This window comes from Nomascus leucogenys, chromosome 14 (genome assembly GCF_006542625.1).
Source record: "Nomascus leucogenys isolate Asia chromosome 14, Asia_NLE_v1, whole genome shotgun sequence".
NCBI classification, from domain to species: Eukaryota; Metazoa; Chordata; class Mammalia; order Primates; family Hylobatidae; genus Nomascus; species Nomascus leucogenys.
In genome coordinates, this window is record NC_044394.1 from 58,132,961 (window position 1) to 58,151,470 (window position 18,510).

General features: G+C 45.5%; 1 protein-coding gene, 1 long non-coding RNA gene and 1 pseudogene across 6 annotated transcripts; 1 reads left to right on the forward strand and 2 right to left on the reverse strand.

Moving 5' to 3' along the window:
- Positions 1-812: 812 nt before the first annotated feature.
- LOC115838325 lies at positions 813-6,404 on the reverse strand (annotated as a pseudogene).
- Positions 6,405-7,729: 1,325 nt separating this feature from the next.
- TPRKB (TP53RK binding protein) lies at positions 7,730-18,212 on the reverse strand. 5 transcript variants are annotated; one of them, XM_030827721.1, is made up of 6 exons: positions 17,771-18,212; positions 15,162-15,520; positions 12,399-12,459; positions 10,020-10,142; positions 8,408-8,584; positions 7,730-7,874 (listed from the first exon to the last, which is right to left on the reverse strand). In XM_030827721.1, the coding sequence occupies exons 3-6, from the start codon at positions 12,438-12,440 to the stop codon at positions 7,788-7,790; spliced, it is 429 nt and encodes a 142-aa protein (XP_030683581.1). In that variant the 5' UTR covers positions 12,441-12,459; positions 15,162-15,520; positions 17,771-18,212; the 3' UTR covers positions 7,730-7,787. The 5 variants fall into 5 exon arrangements, with proteins under 5 accessions (XP_030683581.1, XP_003268715.2, XP_003268714.1 ...); XM_003268667.4 differs by having other exon boundaries at positions 12,399-12,462; XM_003268666.3 differs by having other exon boundaries at positions 12,300-12,462; positions 17,771-18,211.
- On the forward strand, positions 8,578-12,909 carry LOC115838326. The gene is made up of 3 exons (XR_004033330.1): positions 8,578-9,785; positions 10,086-10,260; positions 12,873-12,909. It is a non-coding gene; the product is annotated as an uncharacterized LOC115838326 (long non-coding RNA).
- Positions 18,213-18,510: the final 298 nt, after the last annotated feature.

Below are 18,510 nucleotides of genomic sequence, written 5' to 3' on the forward strand. Positions count from 1 at the left end.
AGCTGAGGGAATACCAAAACAAGCAAACAGATTCTTGGTTTGGGAACAAAATCATAACATGGGTTATCCCATTTCTGGGCCCTCTCCTAATGATATGCCTAGGACTAATGTTCTTACCCTGCCTAATTAATCTTTTTCAAAGATTTTTAACTGACAGGATCATGGCCATTTCACAGACAACTACCCCAAAACATCTACAGATAGCATTACTCCTACAGTCAATCTGAGACCAGAAAGCTCTCCATCCTCCCATCAGCAGGAAGTAGCCAGAAAGAACATGCCACCCCTCGTCCTTTTTAAAACTACAGGGTCTGGGTTAACAGAGCAGGAGCATTGTCATCTTGGACAAGCACCACCATTTTAAAGTTCCCCTTGATTAAAAACTACCTAATTCCAACCCAAAGGGCATCAGCCTAATGGCTAATGTCAGCAAGACCATAAACCACAAATGACATCTCTGACCAGAAACATTCCAACCCAAAGATAAACCCCTCCCTGACCAGAGACATACATGCCAGCCCTGAGATAACCTCCCCTCCAGCCAGAGAGATGTCAGCCCCAAGGTAACCTTTCCTCCAGAGACATTCCAACCCTGCAATAAACTTCTCCTTCACACAGAAACATTCCAAGCCTGTGATAAGTTCTCTTGCTCTAAAACCCTTAAATGCTCTTAGTCTGTAAGAGAGAATGCTCCTGACTGAAATCAGCCAAAGCCCCTCTCAGATTTATTCTCCAAAATAAACCTGTCTTTGACTGTTGAGCCGCTTTTCATGTTTCTTTCCTCTTTCTTTAACTCTTACACTCTGGTCACTCATATTTGGCTCAGAATAAATCTCTTAAAATATTTTACAGAGTTTGATTCCTTTCATCAACAGACAAGACCCAAAAAGACTCAATGAAGCAGAACCCCAGAAGCCACCCCACAATCAAATATGAGGGACTCAGATGAGAATGGACAATAAACTTTAATTGTGTCAATGCACTGAAAAGTTGGGCATTGCTTAATGCTACAGCAGAGTGGATTCTATTCTGATGGATACACAAACAAAGATATCACAGACACCCTGCCTGAGCAGAAGGGAGGCGGTAGATGGAATGAACTGTAGCAACAGCCACTAGCCTCCCGCTTATGGTGAGATAGGACTGACCCGTCTCCTCAAAGCCCATGCTCTGGTAGACGGCCGGGGAAGAAAACTGCACCATATTCATGCCAAGGACAACTTCACTGTAGCCCTGGTCCCAGGCAAACTGGAGGACAGTCCCGACCAGGGCTTTTGCTATTCCCTGACGACAGTGCTCAAGGCCATAAAGAGGTGAAGTAGCTTCTCCCTCAAGGTGGGATCATCAATGGGCAGGGCTTCCACCATGCCCACCACCTTCTCTTCAGACTCAGCCACCCAGAAGCAGGAGCCACGCTCACTCAGGTAGGATTTGGTGATGCCAGACATGTCTGTGTGCAATGTCCTGTCTACATACTTCTTCCAGGGATGTTTGGCAAGGAACCACAGGGCAGGGAGTAGACAGAGGCTGAAAAGGAGGGCGAGAAGCCAGGAGCCAGAGACCAGGAGTAGGGCGAGGGGCCCCAAAAGTAAGAACACAAGTGCTCAGGGCAGCTTCAGCAATTGCCAGAAGGTGGTCAGGGCGTGCTCATTCATCCCCCTGGAGAAGAAGCCCACAACCCACTTGCGGTCGCTCTCCTGGTATTTGCGGATGTGATACGGAGCCATGGACAGACTTCTGTGCCTGAAATCTCTAAGTCTGGGAGACAGAGCTAGGCCTCCCTGCATGCCTTTATGCCAGGCCTGGGGAAGAGAGAGAAAATCATGTGAGTGCCTGCATGGCTCCCAGCCTTGCAGGAACAGGGAGACCTGCTCAAGGGTGTGTCTTTCCGCTTTTGCCCATGAGGAAGCAGGCCTCTGCCACTGGGAGAAAGTAGAGTCAGAAAGACCTGCATTGGAATCTGGCTCCATCCCTTTCTAGCTGTGTGACCTTGGGCATGTCACTTAACCTCTCTGAGCCTCCATTTCATCATCTATAGAATAGGGGAGAAGAAAACCTGCCTTCTAGAGTTGTTTTGAAGATTTAATGAAATAACTTTTATAAAGCTTTGATAGACGAACTACCCACCCCTCCTCCCTCTGTTCCCTTTTCCTGGCTGTCTCAGCTTCTTGGTGCATTGAGGGGGCACCTACCATAGGCAGGCCACATATCCAACCCTTTAGTCCTTCTCCAGGGACCATATATCACAGAAATCCTGTGTCCAAGCACAAGTTTCAGCAAACACTCATTCCCCCTTGATAACAAACGTTTAGGTTGCTGAGGGGGCATAAGAGCCAAGCACAAAAAACAGCCCAGCCTCCAGATCCCAAGGAAGGTGCATGCTCAGAGCACTGTCCTTCCACCCAGTCCCCTCACCTGTCACCACAAGAGCCTTGAGTGTCCAGGGAGCTTCAGCTCTCAACCGCTCACTGGCATCCAGGAGATAGTGTCCAGGGCCTGTCCATCTCTGGAAAGCAAGCTGGCTGCCCCCTCATTGGTTGGCTCCTTAATTTTTGATAATCATAAACCCTAGGGTCAAAGAGCTAGGCTGTAACACAGTAGGGAGTGCATTCCCCTATGTGGTCACAGGGAATGAGCCTGGAGCAAGGGAGCCCAGCAGGCTGAGAATCTGCAGTGTGCTAGGCCTGGGCTTGGCATGAAAGCATGAGATGTTGGAGGCGTGGCTGCCACCCAGGAGGACACACCTGATGGGGCTCCGGGAACGGGACAGTGGTGGAGACGTCACATCCAGAATAACTTTGTTAGGAGACTGAACTTGACAGTCAGGAGTTTTACATTGCAGGTATCAAAAAGCCACCTAAAATTGCCTTAAGTAATAGAGGTGATCTAATGGCTCAAAAAACCACCAACTCTAGGAAGACAGACAGGGTGACCTGAAAGTGGGTTTGACCTGGTGTTTTTCTGCCATTCTGTGCACAGCGTCAGCTTCCTCCCAAGACTGGCACTGCATAGGACATCGGGTGTTTGCCAACCCAGTTGAAGCTCTCTGCTTCCTTGCTCACCACCAGCAGAAAGGTGAGGGCTATGCCCTGCATTCCAGGTTACAAAGATTTACATTGGGACTCAGTCACACTTTCTGGGGACTGTACATTTCATAGCAGGAGCCAGGTTATACTAAAGGAGTCCTGGCCCAAGGATACCAGCACCCTATAGAGATGGAGAACCCCAGGGAGCTCACAGGCTGAGGGGCTGAGTAACAATGAGCACTGCCCACAGAGGGGGCGTCCTGCAGTCAGGAGGGGTGGGAAACGGGTGCAGATCGGCAGCTGGCAGAGGCCCACCCAGGTGAGCACAGGTGGAACTGATGGTGGATGGAGACAAAGAGTGTGCTGGTCGGGAGGAGAAGGCGAGGGCCTGTAGCTGGTCTGGGAATTCCCAAGCTGAGCAAACGGTATGCCAAGGCCTGTGGTTGGGCTCGTTAACAAAAACACCAAACTCTTAAATGATCTGTAAGAGGTGTCTTCTGAGCCAATATTAGTGACCATGGCCTGGGGATCTCAAGAGGTCCTAAAAATGTGTGTCGGGGCCGTCGTTTTCTACATTTGAGGGGACAGGAATTGGAGTAACATCATAAATCAATCCATGGAAGGTGTACATTGACTCGGCCTAACAAGGTGGGATATCTTGAAGTCGGGGGCGTTATAGGTCATAGGTGGATTCAAAGATTTTCCGATTGGCAATTGGTTGAGAGTTCAGCTTCATCTAAAGATGTGAAGTTGGTACAAAGGAATGCTTCAGTTCAGAGAGAGGGTCTGCCTCTGCCACGTGATGCTGTCCTAGAGTCAGGTAGGAAAGTCAGCCACAGTATCCTCGGTCATTTTAAAACCCATTGAAGGAGACTCTGTGGTTTCTAGGGTGTGTGTTAATTCTTGCCTTGCATGGCCTCAGGTCTTGTTCATAATCTGTACCTGATTGTCCAGAGTCCATTCTAAATAATCTAACGATGCCTATTTTATACTCCAAAGGTGCAGGGCTTTCATGAGGCGTCTCTGACCTCCCCTTCCATCATGGCCAGGAATTCATTTTCAGGTTTCCCTGGGGTCCCCTTGACTAAGAGGTGGCCTGTTCCATTGGTTGGGGTCTCAGGATTGCAGGCCTTAGGGCAGCCTCACAGCATGGTGCAGGGCGCTTGGTTGGGTTTTCCTGAACCCTGAACCCCGAACGCCATGGCTCATGGGGTAAGGGAACTGTGGGCCACCCGGATTCTGCTGAGATTCCTTTTCCCAGGTGCAGGTGCGGGTTCGGCCTTGGCCCTTTCTGTTCCTTTCAGAAGCCCACAGAGTGGAGGACAGGACGGTTTGGGGTCAGGGACAGAGGCTCCTGTCACTGAGACTCCCCTCAGTGGGACAGAGGGAAGAGACTATTGTTGCAGTTCGTCTGCCTCTCTGCAACACGGATGTGTAGGCCCAGCAATTAAAGTCCACTCCTGGCAGCCAGCCTTGAACATATAACTGATCGGCCACACAAAAAACCTGAAACAAAGCCTCTAAAATGCAGCCTCTCAAAAACGCTCACCAGAGTTTTCTTAATCAGACTTAGCGTAGCCAGTGAGCTTCTGTTGCCTGCTGTGATGTGGGTGCTATTTTTCCCACTAAAAGCCCAGACTTCTGCCTTGGGAGACAGGGCTCAGCTGCAGCCTCCTCAACTAAAACGTGAAGGGCTGCTACACGGGCAATCCAGGGGCTCCTTAAACTCGCAATGGTGTGCAAATCTGTGGGCTCACTTTCTACATCAGATCTTCAAAGGTCTCTGTGATTCCAAAAGCTTGGGAACTATTAAATTTGATCATTTCTGAAATGTCTTCCAGTTTAAAAGTCTTCAGTTCCAGTTCATTTTCAACTCCTGAATAAAGCGATGAGTCTTGGAGCTTCTGGAAGCTGGCCTGGAACTGAGCACTTGCTGCAGACAATGCCTGAAGTGCAAACCCAAAGGTGTGTGGATCTGGGCTGCATGTGAAAGCTTTCATGTTCAGGTCTTACTTTGCGACAGTGAGGGGTGACCAGGGAAGCCTATATGAGGGACAGGGGCAAACCAGCAGCCCAGCCTGGGGAGCTGCCTTAACCACATCTCACCGCACTTCCTCAGATCTAAAGTTTTCTTGAAGGGAAATGCAGGTTTATGCAAAATACTAAGCAAGCTGAGTGGCTGTTTTTGTTTTGTTTTGTTTTTTTAAGCAATAAGGAAAAAACAGAAGTTTTCACACCAAAGACCCTGTGTTGGGCTCAGAAGAACTGGTGGCCTGACTGAGGAGTCACGGAACACTGCTCTCGGAAACTGTTAGGGCAATTGAAAAAAAAAAAAAAAGAATAAAGACAATGAAGGGCTTAATTCTCCCTGTTAAAACAAGGGAAGCGGTGTCCTCTCTCAAGTGTGTCTTCTTTGGAAAACTTGTCATTGTAAATCTTCCTCTGCCCCTTTGAGGGGCATGCAATGCTTTTTGACAGCTAAACAAGCCTCTTGCCAGCTTTGCAACCCAGGACTGTGTTCCTGAAGGACCTGGGAGCCCGTCTTTGAAACGTCATCATCAGAGCAGCCAGGGCCCTGTCTGCCAGTCTGTGGGATGGTGGGGGCCTAATATCTGCTGTGAGTGGTAAATCTACCTCCTGTCATGAAGGTAAGAGTTTACTTTCCTTTGTAACAAGGTAATTAGCAAACGCAGGTGGTCAGGTAAATTGAGGTTGAATCTCCAATGAAATGGGTGTAGCCAAAGGTGCTGAGAAGTCCACTGATCTGAGGACTAGGCATTACTCTTCTTGAGAATGTGTGCAGTGAGCAATGGGTTGGACCCACTGGCTAGATTAGCGATTTATTTCTGTCTTTGCAGCATCTTAGCGGATCATTGCCTGTGATGCACATCTCTGAGTTAATGCCTCTTCAGTGACGAAAGTGTTTTCTTCCTCTTCTACCTCTGCAGAGGCTTGCTGGGATAGATTTTGTTTGTAATTCTATTTCCCCACTGCCAGAGGACGGACTTTGGGGGTCAGGCAGCTGGGAAGGAGTTTAGAACCCATGCCTAGGCCTTCCACATTCTACAGGCACCCAATTCATCCATCAGTAGTAGAGTCTTCCTGGGACTCCATACTGCCTGGAAAGAGGAATTCATTCTCTTTCATTGCTGACATTCCTGGGTGAGTGCGTGTGGCAGTTATACTTTACCCATCCCATTTTGTACCTCCTTCCACTCCAGGGGACCCCAAGAGGCCTGGCTCCGCTTGCCCAGTGCACCTCCGAAGAAGGGAGACTGGGAAATGAGGATCCTGCCAGGGGGCCAGGTGTTGGACAAGGTGAATGTGAATGTGGAGGAAGAAGACGGAGCCCTCCAAAGAACCTGACAGGGTGAGGGATGAGGTGATAGTGCTCAGAAGAGTGCTGAGGCAGGCCCCAGGCTGGGGCCATGGACCTGCCTCAGCAGCTGGGGTCTGACTTCTTGGGGTTGCGTTCTGACTCCCCCTCCCACACATGGCTCTTTGCCCTCTGGAGGCCAAGGGGCAATGGCAGGTTCACAGTGGCACTGCAAGGGTACAGTTGTTGGGGGTTCTTGGGAACAGGGGCACCAGTCCTGCTGTGGCCCTGGCTGCCCCCGCCTCCCTTGCCCAGGCTCCATGTGCACCCTCAGAGTCCCCCTGGCACAACCTTTCTTCTTCTCACGAGGAACACCCCCACTTCCACTTGGGCCTCTGCCAGGAAGAAGGGTGGGAGCTCTGCCGAGGTGTCCCTCTGAGTGACCACCCTCAGCTGGAGCCACCAGGCCTCTGCACAGTAGCTGCCCCTAGGCCTTGTGTGTAAAATGGGGGTAATAACAGTATCTACCTCATAAGGTTGCTGCAAGAATTAAATGAGTTCCTAGAAGTGAAAGACACTTAGAACCAGGATCCAGAGGCTTGTGAAGGGTGAGCTGGAGTAGCCATGTTAAGTATGGAGAGGGAGGTGAACTGATGGATATAAAATCGCCAAGGCAAAAAATTTAAAAACAAAAACAATAACCAGCTGGGCTCAGTGGCTCATGCCTGTAATTCCAGCGCTTTGGGAGGCGCAGCAGAAGCATCATTTGAGTCCAGGAGTTTGAGACCAATCTGGACAACATAGTGAGACCACATCTCTGCAAAAAAAAAAAAAAAAATCACTAAGGCAAGAACCTAGTACACTGTAGGCATTCCATAAGTGTTTGCAATTTTTATTCTAATTATATAAAAATAAAATATATTTGAATAGAAACAGAACTCTAGAAGGCAATAACAAGTAATAGTAACTGATTATCTTTTAAAATACTATGAGGTAGGACTACAGGACTACAAGTGTTTTTTTTGTTTTTTTTTCTTTGAGATGGAGTCTTGCTCAGCTGCCCAGGCTGGAGTGCAATGGCACAATCTCAGCTCACTGCAACCTCTGCCTCCCAGGTTCATGCGATTCTCCTGTCTCAGCCTCCCGAATAGCTGGGATTACAGGCACCTGCCATCCTGCCCAGCTAATTTTTGTATTTTAGTAGAGATGGGGTTTCACCATGTTGGCCAGGCTGGTCTTGAACTCCTGACCTCAGGTGATCCACCTGCCTTGGCCTCCCAAATTGCTGGGATTTCAGGCATGAGCCACTGTGCCTGGCCTTTTTTTTTCTTTTTTATACCATTCTGTGATTTAAACTTTTCTATAATGCACATATATTAGTTTTATAGTCAGGAAAGGAAAATCAATGTTTAATACTGAGAATTTTTGGTAATATTTCTGACATTTCACAAAACATCTTTTGTTGACATTCTACAAATGATACCATCCAATAATGTCCCAATACTTTCTTCTTGTGAAGAGAGTTTATATATCTGTAAAAATGAAAGACAAATTATGACTTGCTGATATCGTTATTCATTACTAATTGTCATTACACAAACATGTGTAAGTGAAATTATTCCTCATTCAATTATTGGGTTATGGTATAACAAACAACAAATGTGATCAAAATATTCAAAGTAGATGGCAATTCATTACTTGTATTGCCTTTAAATTGCTGCTATGGGAGTAACTCTCAAGAACATAAAAACCAAATTTCTATCCATTTTAAAAGCATACTAAATTTATTTTACATTTTAAATATACTCTGTAAGTTTGATATTTAAAGGTATTCTCTTTCTTAATGTGGAGAATGGTTATGTCAGCTGAGTTTGTAATTATATTTTACATAAACCGTCACACCTCCCAGTTCTTTGTGTCTGTAATTATTTTTTAAGTAATTTTAAAAATTAGATTAACTTTCTCAAAAGTTCGAAAAACAAGGAGCTCTGGTGATCAATATGCAAATAGCATCAGCATTATTTCTCATCTATCACACTCTTTCTAAAAATATGGACTGGCAAACCTTTTTGACTTCTGTAATATTTGTTATTTCAGGAAGGTTTTTCAGAGAAACCTGATGACCTTCTACTTGAGATATTAGGTATTCTTGATTTATTTGTTTTTCTCCCTCTTCAATGTAAACAATTAGAATTGAAGTGTCATTTGCTGAGATACCAAATTTTTTCAAAGCCTCTGAAATCTAAGAGAAAAAAAACAACAAAAAAAACAAGATCATTAATCATTGTTTCCTATGTCTGAAACATTTCCTGATCTGCCTTCTTCCTTGGTGAGGCTCTTATTTTTCATGTCCTAACAGTTCTCACTGCCTAGTTTTTCACTTTAATGATTCCTTTCCAACATCCATTGGTACTTCCTCGAAACCACTCCCTGCTTAAAGGTACGCCTTGTTCCTATGGAATCAAGCCCAGCCTCTTGGCGCTGGACAAAAACACCTCCTCCCTCTGGTGCCAAGTGGCCCTCCAGCCAGGCGCTTCTGCCTTCTGGCCAGTCCAGCCTGCCTGGGGGTCCAGTCACATTTCATGCCCTTCTGCCTGTGCTCAAGCTTTGTCCTCTGCTCGCATGTCCCTTCTCCTCATGGCTTGGCTACTGAATGCATGCTTCAAGGTCCACAGTTCTGATGCCACTCCCCACCACACCCTCCTCCCTCCAAAATGAATGGCTTCATTGCTGTACCCCTAGATTTGAATTCATTTTCCCATTATATCATTTATCTTAGGGCATTTTAACTTGTCTTGTTTATCTGCCTCTCCTCAGGAACATATTTGCCTCTTCTGCCCCTAGAACTGTAAATGGAACGGGGAAGTTTTGTTCAACAGATGTTTACTGAATTCAAGAGTTTTCTGAATTATGTCTAATGATCTCAAGGAAACCATAATTAGTAAATTTTATCCCAGGTAATGGGAATCTCTATTACCATGCTGAGATAACTGCATTTTATAAACTTGTCAATCATCTGTATTTTAACCTATGCTACAGGTTTCCTAACCTTTCTCTAGATGATATTAGTACCTGGTTGTTATTAATAGCAGCACTAATACTAAAACTTCATCAGCAAAATTGCAGTCATTTTTTTCATGTGCTACATGTGTGATGTCTTTAGCTTGATAACTTTCATTGAAAAAGCATTACTATACGTATTTCAAACCACAAACTCTTCCTATGTACTGGGTGTGTGAGTAAGGATGTGTTAAGGACTGTTATAGGTACAAGCAAGTTCCTGGTATATGAAAAAGACGTGGATCCCACCCTCAAGGAGTTTATGGGAAGACAGAATGATATGCGTGCTAGCACACAAAATATCCACGCCTAATGTTTTATCATTTAGATTTCTGTCAGCTTCTCAAGCAAAAATACTTGAAGGGTCTTCCTGACCCTATATGGTAAGAACAGATAAAATTAACCTCGCTTAATTTAGCTAAATTTTTGTTTACTCATACGTAAACTGTCTTAGTAAGAGGCAGGGTTAAACCTCAACTCTCTGTCCAGAGCTCTCTTCACTATTATTTTGGTTTATTACTAACCACTGGCTTGCAGGAATTTAGCCTCCAACCCAACACTGAGGAACACATATGTTATTATGACAAGGTCAACAGAAATAGGAAAGTCTACATTACATTGTTATTTGGGGAAAGGTTGAAAATAATTTCAGTAGATAGAGTTCTTGTCTTCATTTTTCCCAGTTTGTAGAGGTGAACTGCTTTGTTTGCTGCCACAAGTATCTGAAATGGATCGACAATCTACCAAAGCAAGCAAAAAGAATTAATTACACATGGAGAATGTGCAGTGCCTGAAAACACATGATAACTCATGGTTAACTCCAGTGTCAAGCTGTTTTACTTCATCACAATTCTTATGGTCTGTATTTTCAAAACTATTATCCCGGCTGGGCACGGTGGCTCACACCTGTAATCCCAGCACTTTGGGAGGCCGAGGTGGGTAGATCACCTGAGGTCAGGGTTCAAGACCAGCCTGGCCAACATGGCGAAATCTTGTCTCTACTAAAAATACAAAAATTAGTCAGGCGTGGTGGCACACACCTGTAATCCCAGCTACTCGGGAGGCTGAGGCAGGAGAATTGCTTGAACCCGGGAGGCGGTGGCTGCAGGGAGCCGAGATCGCGCCATTGCACTCCAGCCTGGGCAACAAGAGTGAAACTGTCTCAAAAAATAAAAAATAAAACTATTATCCCAAGGGCCTGGGTAGTCAGGAAATCACAGAATTTTAAAGCTGCAAGGAACTTCTGCAAATAGTAAAATTTTTTTAAATAACATTAATTGAGGGCTAATATTATGGGCATGATCATATTCCAAATATTTTACTTGTATTATTTTCTTTAATCCTCAAAACTACCCTATGAAATTGACACTATTATTATTATTAGTATATTAGTAGTAGTAGTAGTAGTAGTAGTAGTATGTAATTGATGAGGAAATTGAGGCAAAGAATGTCTGGGTTTGAATCCCATCTCTGTCACCCATCACCTAGGGAACTTACGCAAGTTCCTTAGCATTTTATTTGTTAGAGACCAATGAAACAGTATTCACTCCATAGGCTGTTGTGAAGATTAAGTGAGTTAGTTAGTATACGTAAAGCACTTGGAACAATGCTAGGAATGCAGTAACCACTATATAAAGGTTGGTTATGTCTTGTTCAAAGGCCTAAGTAGTAGGTCTGGGATTAATTCCTGGTAACATGATCGCACTGCATGTGCTTTTTTTTTTTTTTTTTTTTTGAGACAAGAGTCACTCCATCACCCAGGCTGGAATGCAGTGGCTCAATCTCAGCTCACTGTAACCTCCGCCTCCCAGGTTCAAGTGATTCTTGTGCCTCAGCCTCCCGAGTAGCTGGGACTACCAGCACACACCACCACACCCAGCTACTTTTTGTATTTTTAGTAGAGACACGGTTTCACTATGTAGGCCAGGCTGGTCTCAAACTCCAGGCCTCAAGCAATCCACCCACCTTGGCCTCTGTGGGTGGATTTAACCACTACACTATTCCTCCTCTACAGACTGTCTTGTTAAGAACGCCCATTTTAAAGATGAGAAGCTGGAGATCCAGGCATTTCCCATATTAGACCCAGACCACAACCTTTCCTATTTCCTAGGGCAGGACCTGGCACTTCTGCCTCTATTCACTGTTATAGTCAAAGTTGGCTGCATCTGACTTGGACAAGAATTTTTTCCCTAACAGTGACAGAATTTTAGGCTACCCTATAACATCACAAATATTAATGTATACTTAAATGCCCATATGGCTCATTCTTTTTTTTTTTTTTTTTTTTTTTTTTTTTTTTTTTGGAGACGGAGTCTTGGTCTGTTGTCCAGGCTGGAGTGCAGTGGCACAATCTCGGCTCACTGCAACCTCTGCCTCCCAGGCTCAAGCGATTCTCCTGCCTCAGCCTCCTGAGTACAGCTGCCCACCACCATGCTCAGCTAATTTTTGCATTTTTAGTAGAGACAGGGTTTCACCATATTGGCCAGGCTGGTCTCAAACTCATGACCTCGTGATCTGCCCGCCTCGGCCTCCCAAAGTGCTGGGATTACAGGCGTGAGCTACCATGCCTGGCCATTTTTTTTTTTTTCCAGACAGAGTTTTGCTCTTGTCACCCAAGAGTGCAATGGTGCAATCTTGGCTCACTGCAACCTCTGCCTCCAGGGTTCAAATGATTCTCCTGCCTCAGCCTCCCAAGCAGCTAGGATTATAGGTGCCCACCACCACGCCTAGCTAATTTTTGTATTTTTAGTTGAGACAGGGTTTCACCATGTTGGCCAGGCTGGTCTTCAACTCCTGACCTCAGGTGATCCACCTGCCTCGGCTTCCTAAAGTGCTGGGATTACAGGCGTGAGCCACCGCACCCAGCAGGCTCATTCATTCTTAAAATTTATATTTACCACTGTAGGATTTATCAGTGATCCATCGATGGTGCCTTCCATGGCCTTTCTTCTCAAGTCACCTGCATTTTTTACATCTTTAAATAACAGAAGGGTTACCCTGCATTCGGGAAATAGGTCCAGCTGATGTGTTAACTGCATTTCACAGACAAGCAGGATTCTACTGCACACAAAATGAAAAGACCAAAAGATTTCGTTTAAAAGTTAACATTAGAACTCATTTCTTAACAAATATTCAATAACTTTGAAAGTAACTTGATAAAAGCGTTAAACTAGAAAAATCCATCGCCAAAGCCCATTTGGCATCCTCATGAGATGTTGTCTTCCTAACCTTTCTGAGCTGTTTCTAGTTCTGTTGTCATCCCCAGGGAAATGCCAAGGGGCCCAGCTGGTTGCTGTTTGTTCAGATGAGGCAGGCTCAGGTGCATGGTTGAAGGGCTGCTTCCCCAGCAGACAAGTAGGAGCAGAATGTCAGGAATTTTTTAAACCAGAGGTTGCTTATGGTATCAATGAATTCTTACTCTATCTTAGTCTTTTTAACTTCCTGATCTCATCATTTTATTTATATTTTAGGAAGGCCTAGACATAAATATTAAGGAAGAAAATAATTTTGAAGAATAAAGTAGGCTGGGTGTGGTGGCTCATGCCTGTAATCTCAGCACTCTGGGAGGCCGGGGCGAGTGGATCACCTGAGGCTGGGAGTTCGAGACCAGCCTGACCAACATGGAGAAACCCCGTCTCTACTAAAAATACCAAAAAAATTAGCCAGGCATGATGGCGCATGCCTGTAATCCCAGCTACTCAGGAGGCTGAGGCAAGAGAATCGCTTGAACCTGGGAGGCAGAGGTTGCAGGGAGCCGAGATCACACCATTGCACCCCAGCCTGGGCAACAAGAGTGAAACTCCGTCTCAAAAAAAAAAATAGGGGGGAGGGATAGCATTAGGAGATATACCTAATGTAAATGATGAGTTAATGGGTGCAGCATACAAACATGGCGCATGTATACAGATGTAACAAACCTGCACGTTGTGCACATGTACCCTAGAACTTTAAGTATAAAAATAAAAAAAATAAAGTATCACACTTGACCCAGAGATATTCATTCCACGCATGGAAATTAAGCAGAGAGGGTACAATTATTAAATAATCAATATTGCTCCTTCCTTGGACATAAGCTTAACAAGAAAAGGATAGGTTATTATACATAAAGACATAAAAGAAACATAAAAGACAACTTGAATAACTTAGAAAGACATGACCATATCTTTGAATGGAAAAATTATGTATTGCAAAAATTTCTTTAAAACAATTTCTATCAAATTCTTAATAAAATATTTTGGTGGGGCAATTTGAGACTCATTTTATCCTTTTACCTGGCAGATTATATTTCTAGAACTCTTTCTGATGGAAGTCATTAGGAATCTAATAATTATATAAGATGTTCCTCTCATTATTTTAACAGTAAAAGGTTGAAAATACCTATCTAGCTAATGATGGGATTAGTTGTTATTTAACAACCATTAAAACATGTGGTCTTGACGGTGTGTAAAAACGGCAATAAATAACATTAAGTAAAAACATCTGAATGGAAAACAAAACACAAACTGGCCAAAATGTGGGTTTTTTAAAAGGCTTTTAAACAAATATTAAAAAGAAAATACACCAAAAAGTTAATGTTATCTCTTATTTAGAATTAATGTGGCTTTTTATGTTACAAACAGGAAAAAAAAATTTGTGAACAATATCCTGGCACACAGTTCAATCATTAGTCATGCTAAGGTGGAAAAAATGGATACAGAAAGATATAATCAGTAGGATCCCAATTATATAAAAAGATACACATATTTTTTAAAAATACACGAAAGAAACACTAAAATATGACCATCTTGGGTAGTGAGGTTGAGGTGATTTTTACTGTCCTTTATATAAAAGAAAGTATTTTGTTATGTATGTTCTGAATTTTCTACAGTGACATGAGTACACATAATAAGAAAGGAAAAAAATACGCTTTTTAACACTGAGTGGGGGGAAGAACCCTTAGAAAACCTCAAAATACTTTGTTGTTGCTTAGCGTAATTCACTCACTCAGGCCAGAAACTTGGAATCATCGTTGAGGACCCAAACTGTCACTCAAATCCTATATCTAATCCGTAAAGTCCTGAATTTTCACCTGCTAAATATACCTTTGATTCGTCCACTTCTCTCCCATACGCTAAGTCACATCGCTCATCTACAGCAGTAGCCTCCTGAGTGGTTTCTCACAATTCCTGCCCTCCTATAATCCAGTCGTCACCAGCAGTTACAGTGATCCTTTCAAAATGTACATCAGATCTTGTCATTCTGCTGCTATTATGATAAAGCCCCAACTTTGTGTCACGGTGTTCCATACTCTACGATCTGGTCCCTGCCTCTCCTGCTACCGCCGCAATGGCCTTCTCTAAGCTCAAGTCACCAAGCTTTCTCCCCGATTCTGCCCTATCGGACAGGTAGTTCCCTCTCTCCTTTCATCTCCGCCTGACGCACTCCTCCCTCCCTTCAACTCCATTTGGAGTCCATTTATTACAGCGCCCAGAACCCCGGGACTAAGGCTCTTTTTAGTCTGAGGACTAGCTCCTTTTTGGGCCCAATCACAACTTTAAAGAATCCTGCGCCTATCCGCTGCATGTCTCCTCACTAAACTGTATTTCTTGAGGGGACAGACTGACTCTATCATTCTCGCGCTGCATTCCCAGGGTCTGGCCTCGCTGGCGCTTGAGAAATACCAGCTTAAGAACCCGCAGCCGTTGTCCCAAAGACACTACTAAAACTGCCCGGACCCTCCCCCTCCCGAGCCTGCCCGTTAGAGCGCCAGGAAAACTCACCATCCGGCTCCCAGGGCGTCTCGGACGAGCTCCCGCTCCGAAACAAAGCTCATAACTTCCGGAAGCGATAGCCAATCCCCGTCTTCTTCGAACCAGTTTCCGGATAGGCCGGCTCGGTGTGGCCATGTTTTTCCGGGTTCCGGTAGGAGGGGTGCTTCCGCCCGTGGTCCCGCCCATTCTTCCGCCTCCCCAGCCTGGGTCCCGTCAACGGACACGAAGGAGAACAGGGGCTGTATATCACTTCCGGAGAAGGAAATGGAAGAATCTATGGGCTGGGACCGGAAGCTGGGGTCTGATTTTGAGTCTCGGCTTTGTCTTAACCTGTGTTGGGCGTTGCACTGAGCGTCCTCAGTTTCTTCCTGTACAAGAAAAAGTTCTGACCAAAATGAGTTCTACATACATTTCCGCTGCTGGAGATTTCTTTGTTTTTTGAGACAGAGTCTCGCTGTGTTACTCAGGCTGGAGTGCAGTGGCGCAATCTCGGCTCACTGCAACCTCCACCTCCAGGTTCAAGCCATTCTCCTGCCTCAGCCTCCCGAGCAGCTGGGACTACAGGCACCCACCACCATACCCCGCTAATTTTTTGTATTTTTAGTAGAGACGGGGTTTCACCGTGTTAGCTAGGATGGTCTGGATCACCTGACCTCGTGATCCGCCCACCTTGGCCTCCCAAGGTGCTGGGATTAGTTCTTTTTCTGGGCCATGTCTCCTGTGACACTTTGGACTTTTGAGTTTAATGCTGGAACAAGTTAAAATTTGGGGAGATGATTGGGAAGGCATGATTATGTTTTGCAATGTGAGAAGGACATGAGATTTGGGGGTCCAGGGATGGATTGAATATATGTCCCTGCCAAATCTCATGTTGAATTGTGGTCCCCATTGTTGGAGTGGGACCTGATGGGAGGTGTTTGGGTCATGGAAGTGGATCTCTCATGGCTTGGTGTCTTTGCAATAGTGAGTGAGTGCCAGGGAGATCTGGTTATTTAGAAGTGTGTGGCATCCCCCAACACACACTGTCTCTTGCTCCAGTTCTCACCATGTGATGTGCCTGCTCTCCCTTCTCCTTCTGCCAACAGTAAAAGCTCCCTAGGGCCTCCTCAGAAGCCAAACAGATGGTGGTGCTATGCTTCCCGTACAGCCTGCAGAAACATGAGCCAATTTAACCTCGTTTCTATATAAATTACCCAGTCTCAGGTATTTCTTTGTGGCAATGCAAGAACAGCCTAATTGCAGGGGGCAGGGGCAGGGGGAAGAGGTGGTGAGGCATGACACACTGGGCTAAAACATGAAGAACATTCAGCCAGGTGCGGTGGCTCACGCCTGTAATCCCAACACTCTGGGAGGCCGAGGCAGGCAGATCACCTGAAGTCGGGAGTTCGAGACCAGCTTGACCAACATGGAGAAACCTCGTCTCTACCAAAAAATAAAAAATTAGCCAGGCATGGTGGCTCATGCCTGTAATGCCAGCTACTCAAGAGACTAAGGCAGGAGAATCACTTGATCCGGGGAGGCAGAGGTTGCCATGAGCCGAGATCGCGCCATTGCACTCCAGCCTGGGCAACAAGAGTGAAACTCCCTCTCAAGAAAAAAAAAATATATATATATACATATATATATATATATATGAAGGACATTCTATTTCTAGGAGACACTGGAACGGGGCCCTGGCTGTTCTGGTTAGTCTCTCTTTATCACAGGATGCTACATTCCCAGCACATTCTACAGTTATCCTAGAGAACCACAAGTGAGAAAGGAGAGAGAACTAAATTGGTCCAAGGCCACCTGGAGAACTGTCCTGAAGTCTATGCCCTTAACCCAGATGATCCCCTTTAGCAAAGCTAATCCATTTCATATGCCCACCAACCTCCTAGTATCTGGAGGCAGAAGTTTGCTTATCACATCGACGTAACACCTTGACAGACACAATGTCAGTGCAACATTGTTGAGCCATAGCCAGAATACATTTTACTAGGCCCAGGAGGACTATGTCACAAACAGGCTGATCAGGTCTGCCTGGAGCAGCAACCTAGTCCAGGATCCAGTGATCCAGGTAAGAAGATAATGGGTCAAAAGTACCAGCCCACCAAGGTTTTATTAGTTGTCATGATGTTTTGCCACCTTAGGCCAATTAAGTCTACCTCCCTCCCATGTGGCAGGTGTCAGATCCTCACTCAGTAAGCCAGGGCTCAGGTTCTGTTGGTATTTACTGTGCCACTATAATACTGGTAGAGTTTACTACTGGCAGGACGAGAAGGTTGCTGTAGCCTGTGACATAATGGGGTCTGGGATGACAGATCCAGCACTTTCCTTTGGTAGCCGCAGCTTGGGAGAGCCTAACAAAGGCGTTATGCTTCTAGGCCTCTGCAGTCACGTCCTTGTGGAAAAAGCAGACTGACAGGTTAGTGCCCTGCCCCTTACACTTCCTGCATCCTCGGGTATTCCCTACCTATGTGATAGACGTTGGGCTGAGTTTAGTGTCCCAGTCTGACTGCTGCAGTCCCGAGACTACCCATTCCGCTTGTTGCATGACCTAGGCCTTTTGGTTTCAGTCGTTCAGTCCAGGAAGGTTTGTCTTGTACAAACTCGACATGTCTGATAAGGTTACCCACCTGTATGGAAGGATCAGGTGTTCCTGGTGCCACTAAGCCTAGCACCCTGGTACTCCTTGGTCCTGTCCTGTATCCCTGTGGATTTCATAGAAGAGAAGCACTTGGGGGAAGTATCACCTCTAGATTAGAGTCAGAGGGGCCTGTCTGTGGTGCTCTGGCAGCCTGAACCACCGGCCACCTACAGGATGTGCACTGTAAATGGAAAAAGAAAAGAGAATGGTTGGGAACACTGAGATTGGAATTTCACAGGTGCAGCCTCATCAGGCAGTCACCTGGTCCACCTCTATCCACACCAAGCTCAGTGTTTTTCAAGATGTGTGCAGTGCTGTATTTCCCTTGCATTGGAGTACAGTGCATAGTGTCCACGCTGCCCTAGTCAGGTCGAGGTGCCACCCCACTAACAGGCTGTCCTGATGTCCTTTATTCAGTTGCTTTGTGAGTTGACTGGTCCATCATTCAATGGCTCCATTGGCCTATGGATGACAGAGTGCATGGAAAACCCATTGTATTGCATGAGAGTGTGCCCACTGTCATGTTGCTTGGGCAGTGAGGATTTTCCTTGGTCAGAGTGAAGTCCCATGGGGTATCCAAAAACATAACATAAGTCCTCTCAAGGGCAGCTATGGTAGTCAGAGCATCCACATGAGTGGCATATAGAGTCCCTTCCAACAGCAAGCTGTTGCCATAGCCCTTGTCCCCACACATGGAATCTTTTAATAGTCCAATCACTGCTGCCATCC

What these genes read in the sequence shown, in the direction of transcription:
- TPRKB (XM_003268666.3), bottom strand. Translation starts at nt 15,214, where the DNA reads ATGAGCTTTGTTTCGGAGCGGGAGCTCGTCCGAGACGCCCTGGGAGCC. An exon ending in CACTGATAAATCCTACAGTG is followed by an intron (nt 10,143 to 12,299) that starts GTAAATATAAAT and finishes TTGCTTTGGTAG; the next exon opens with ATTGTCGATCCATTTCAGAT. An exon ending in ACCTTTCCCCAAATAACAAT is followed by an intron (nt 8,585 to 10,019) that starts GTAATGTAGACT and finishes TTTTTCTCTTAG; the next exon opens with ATTTCAGAGGCTTTGAAAAA.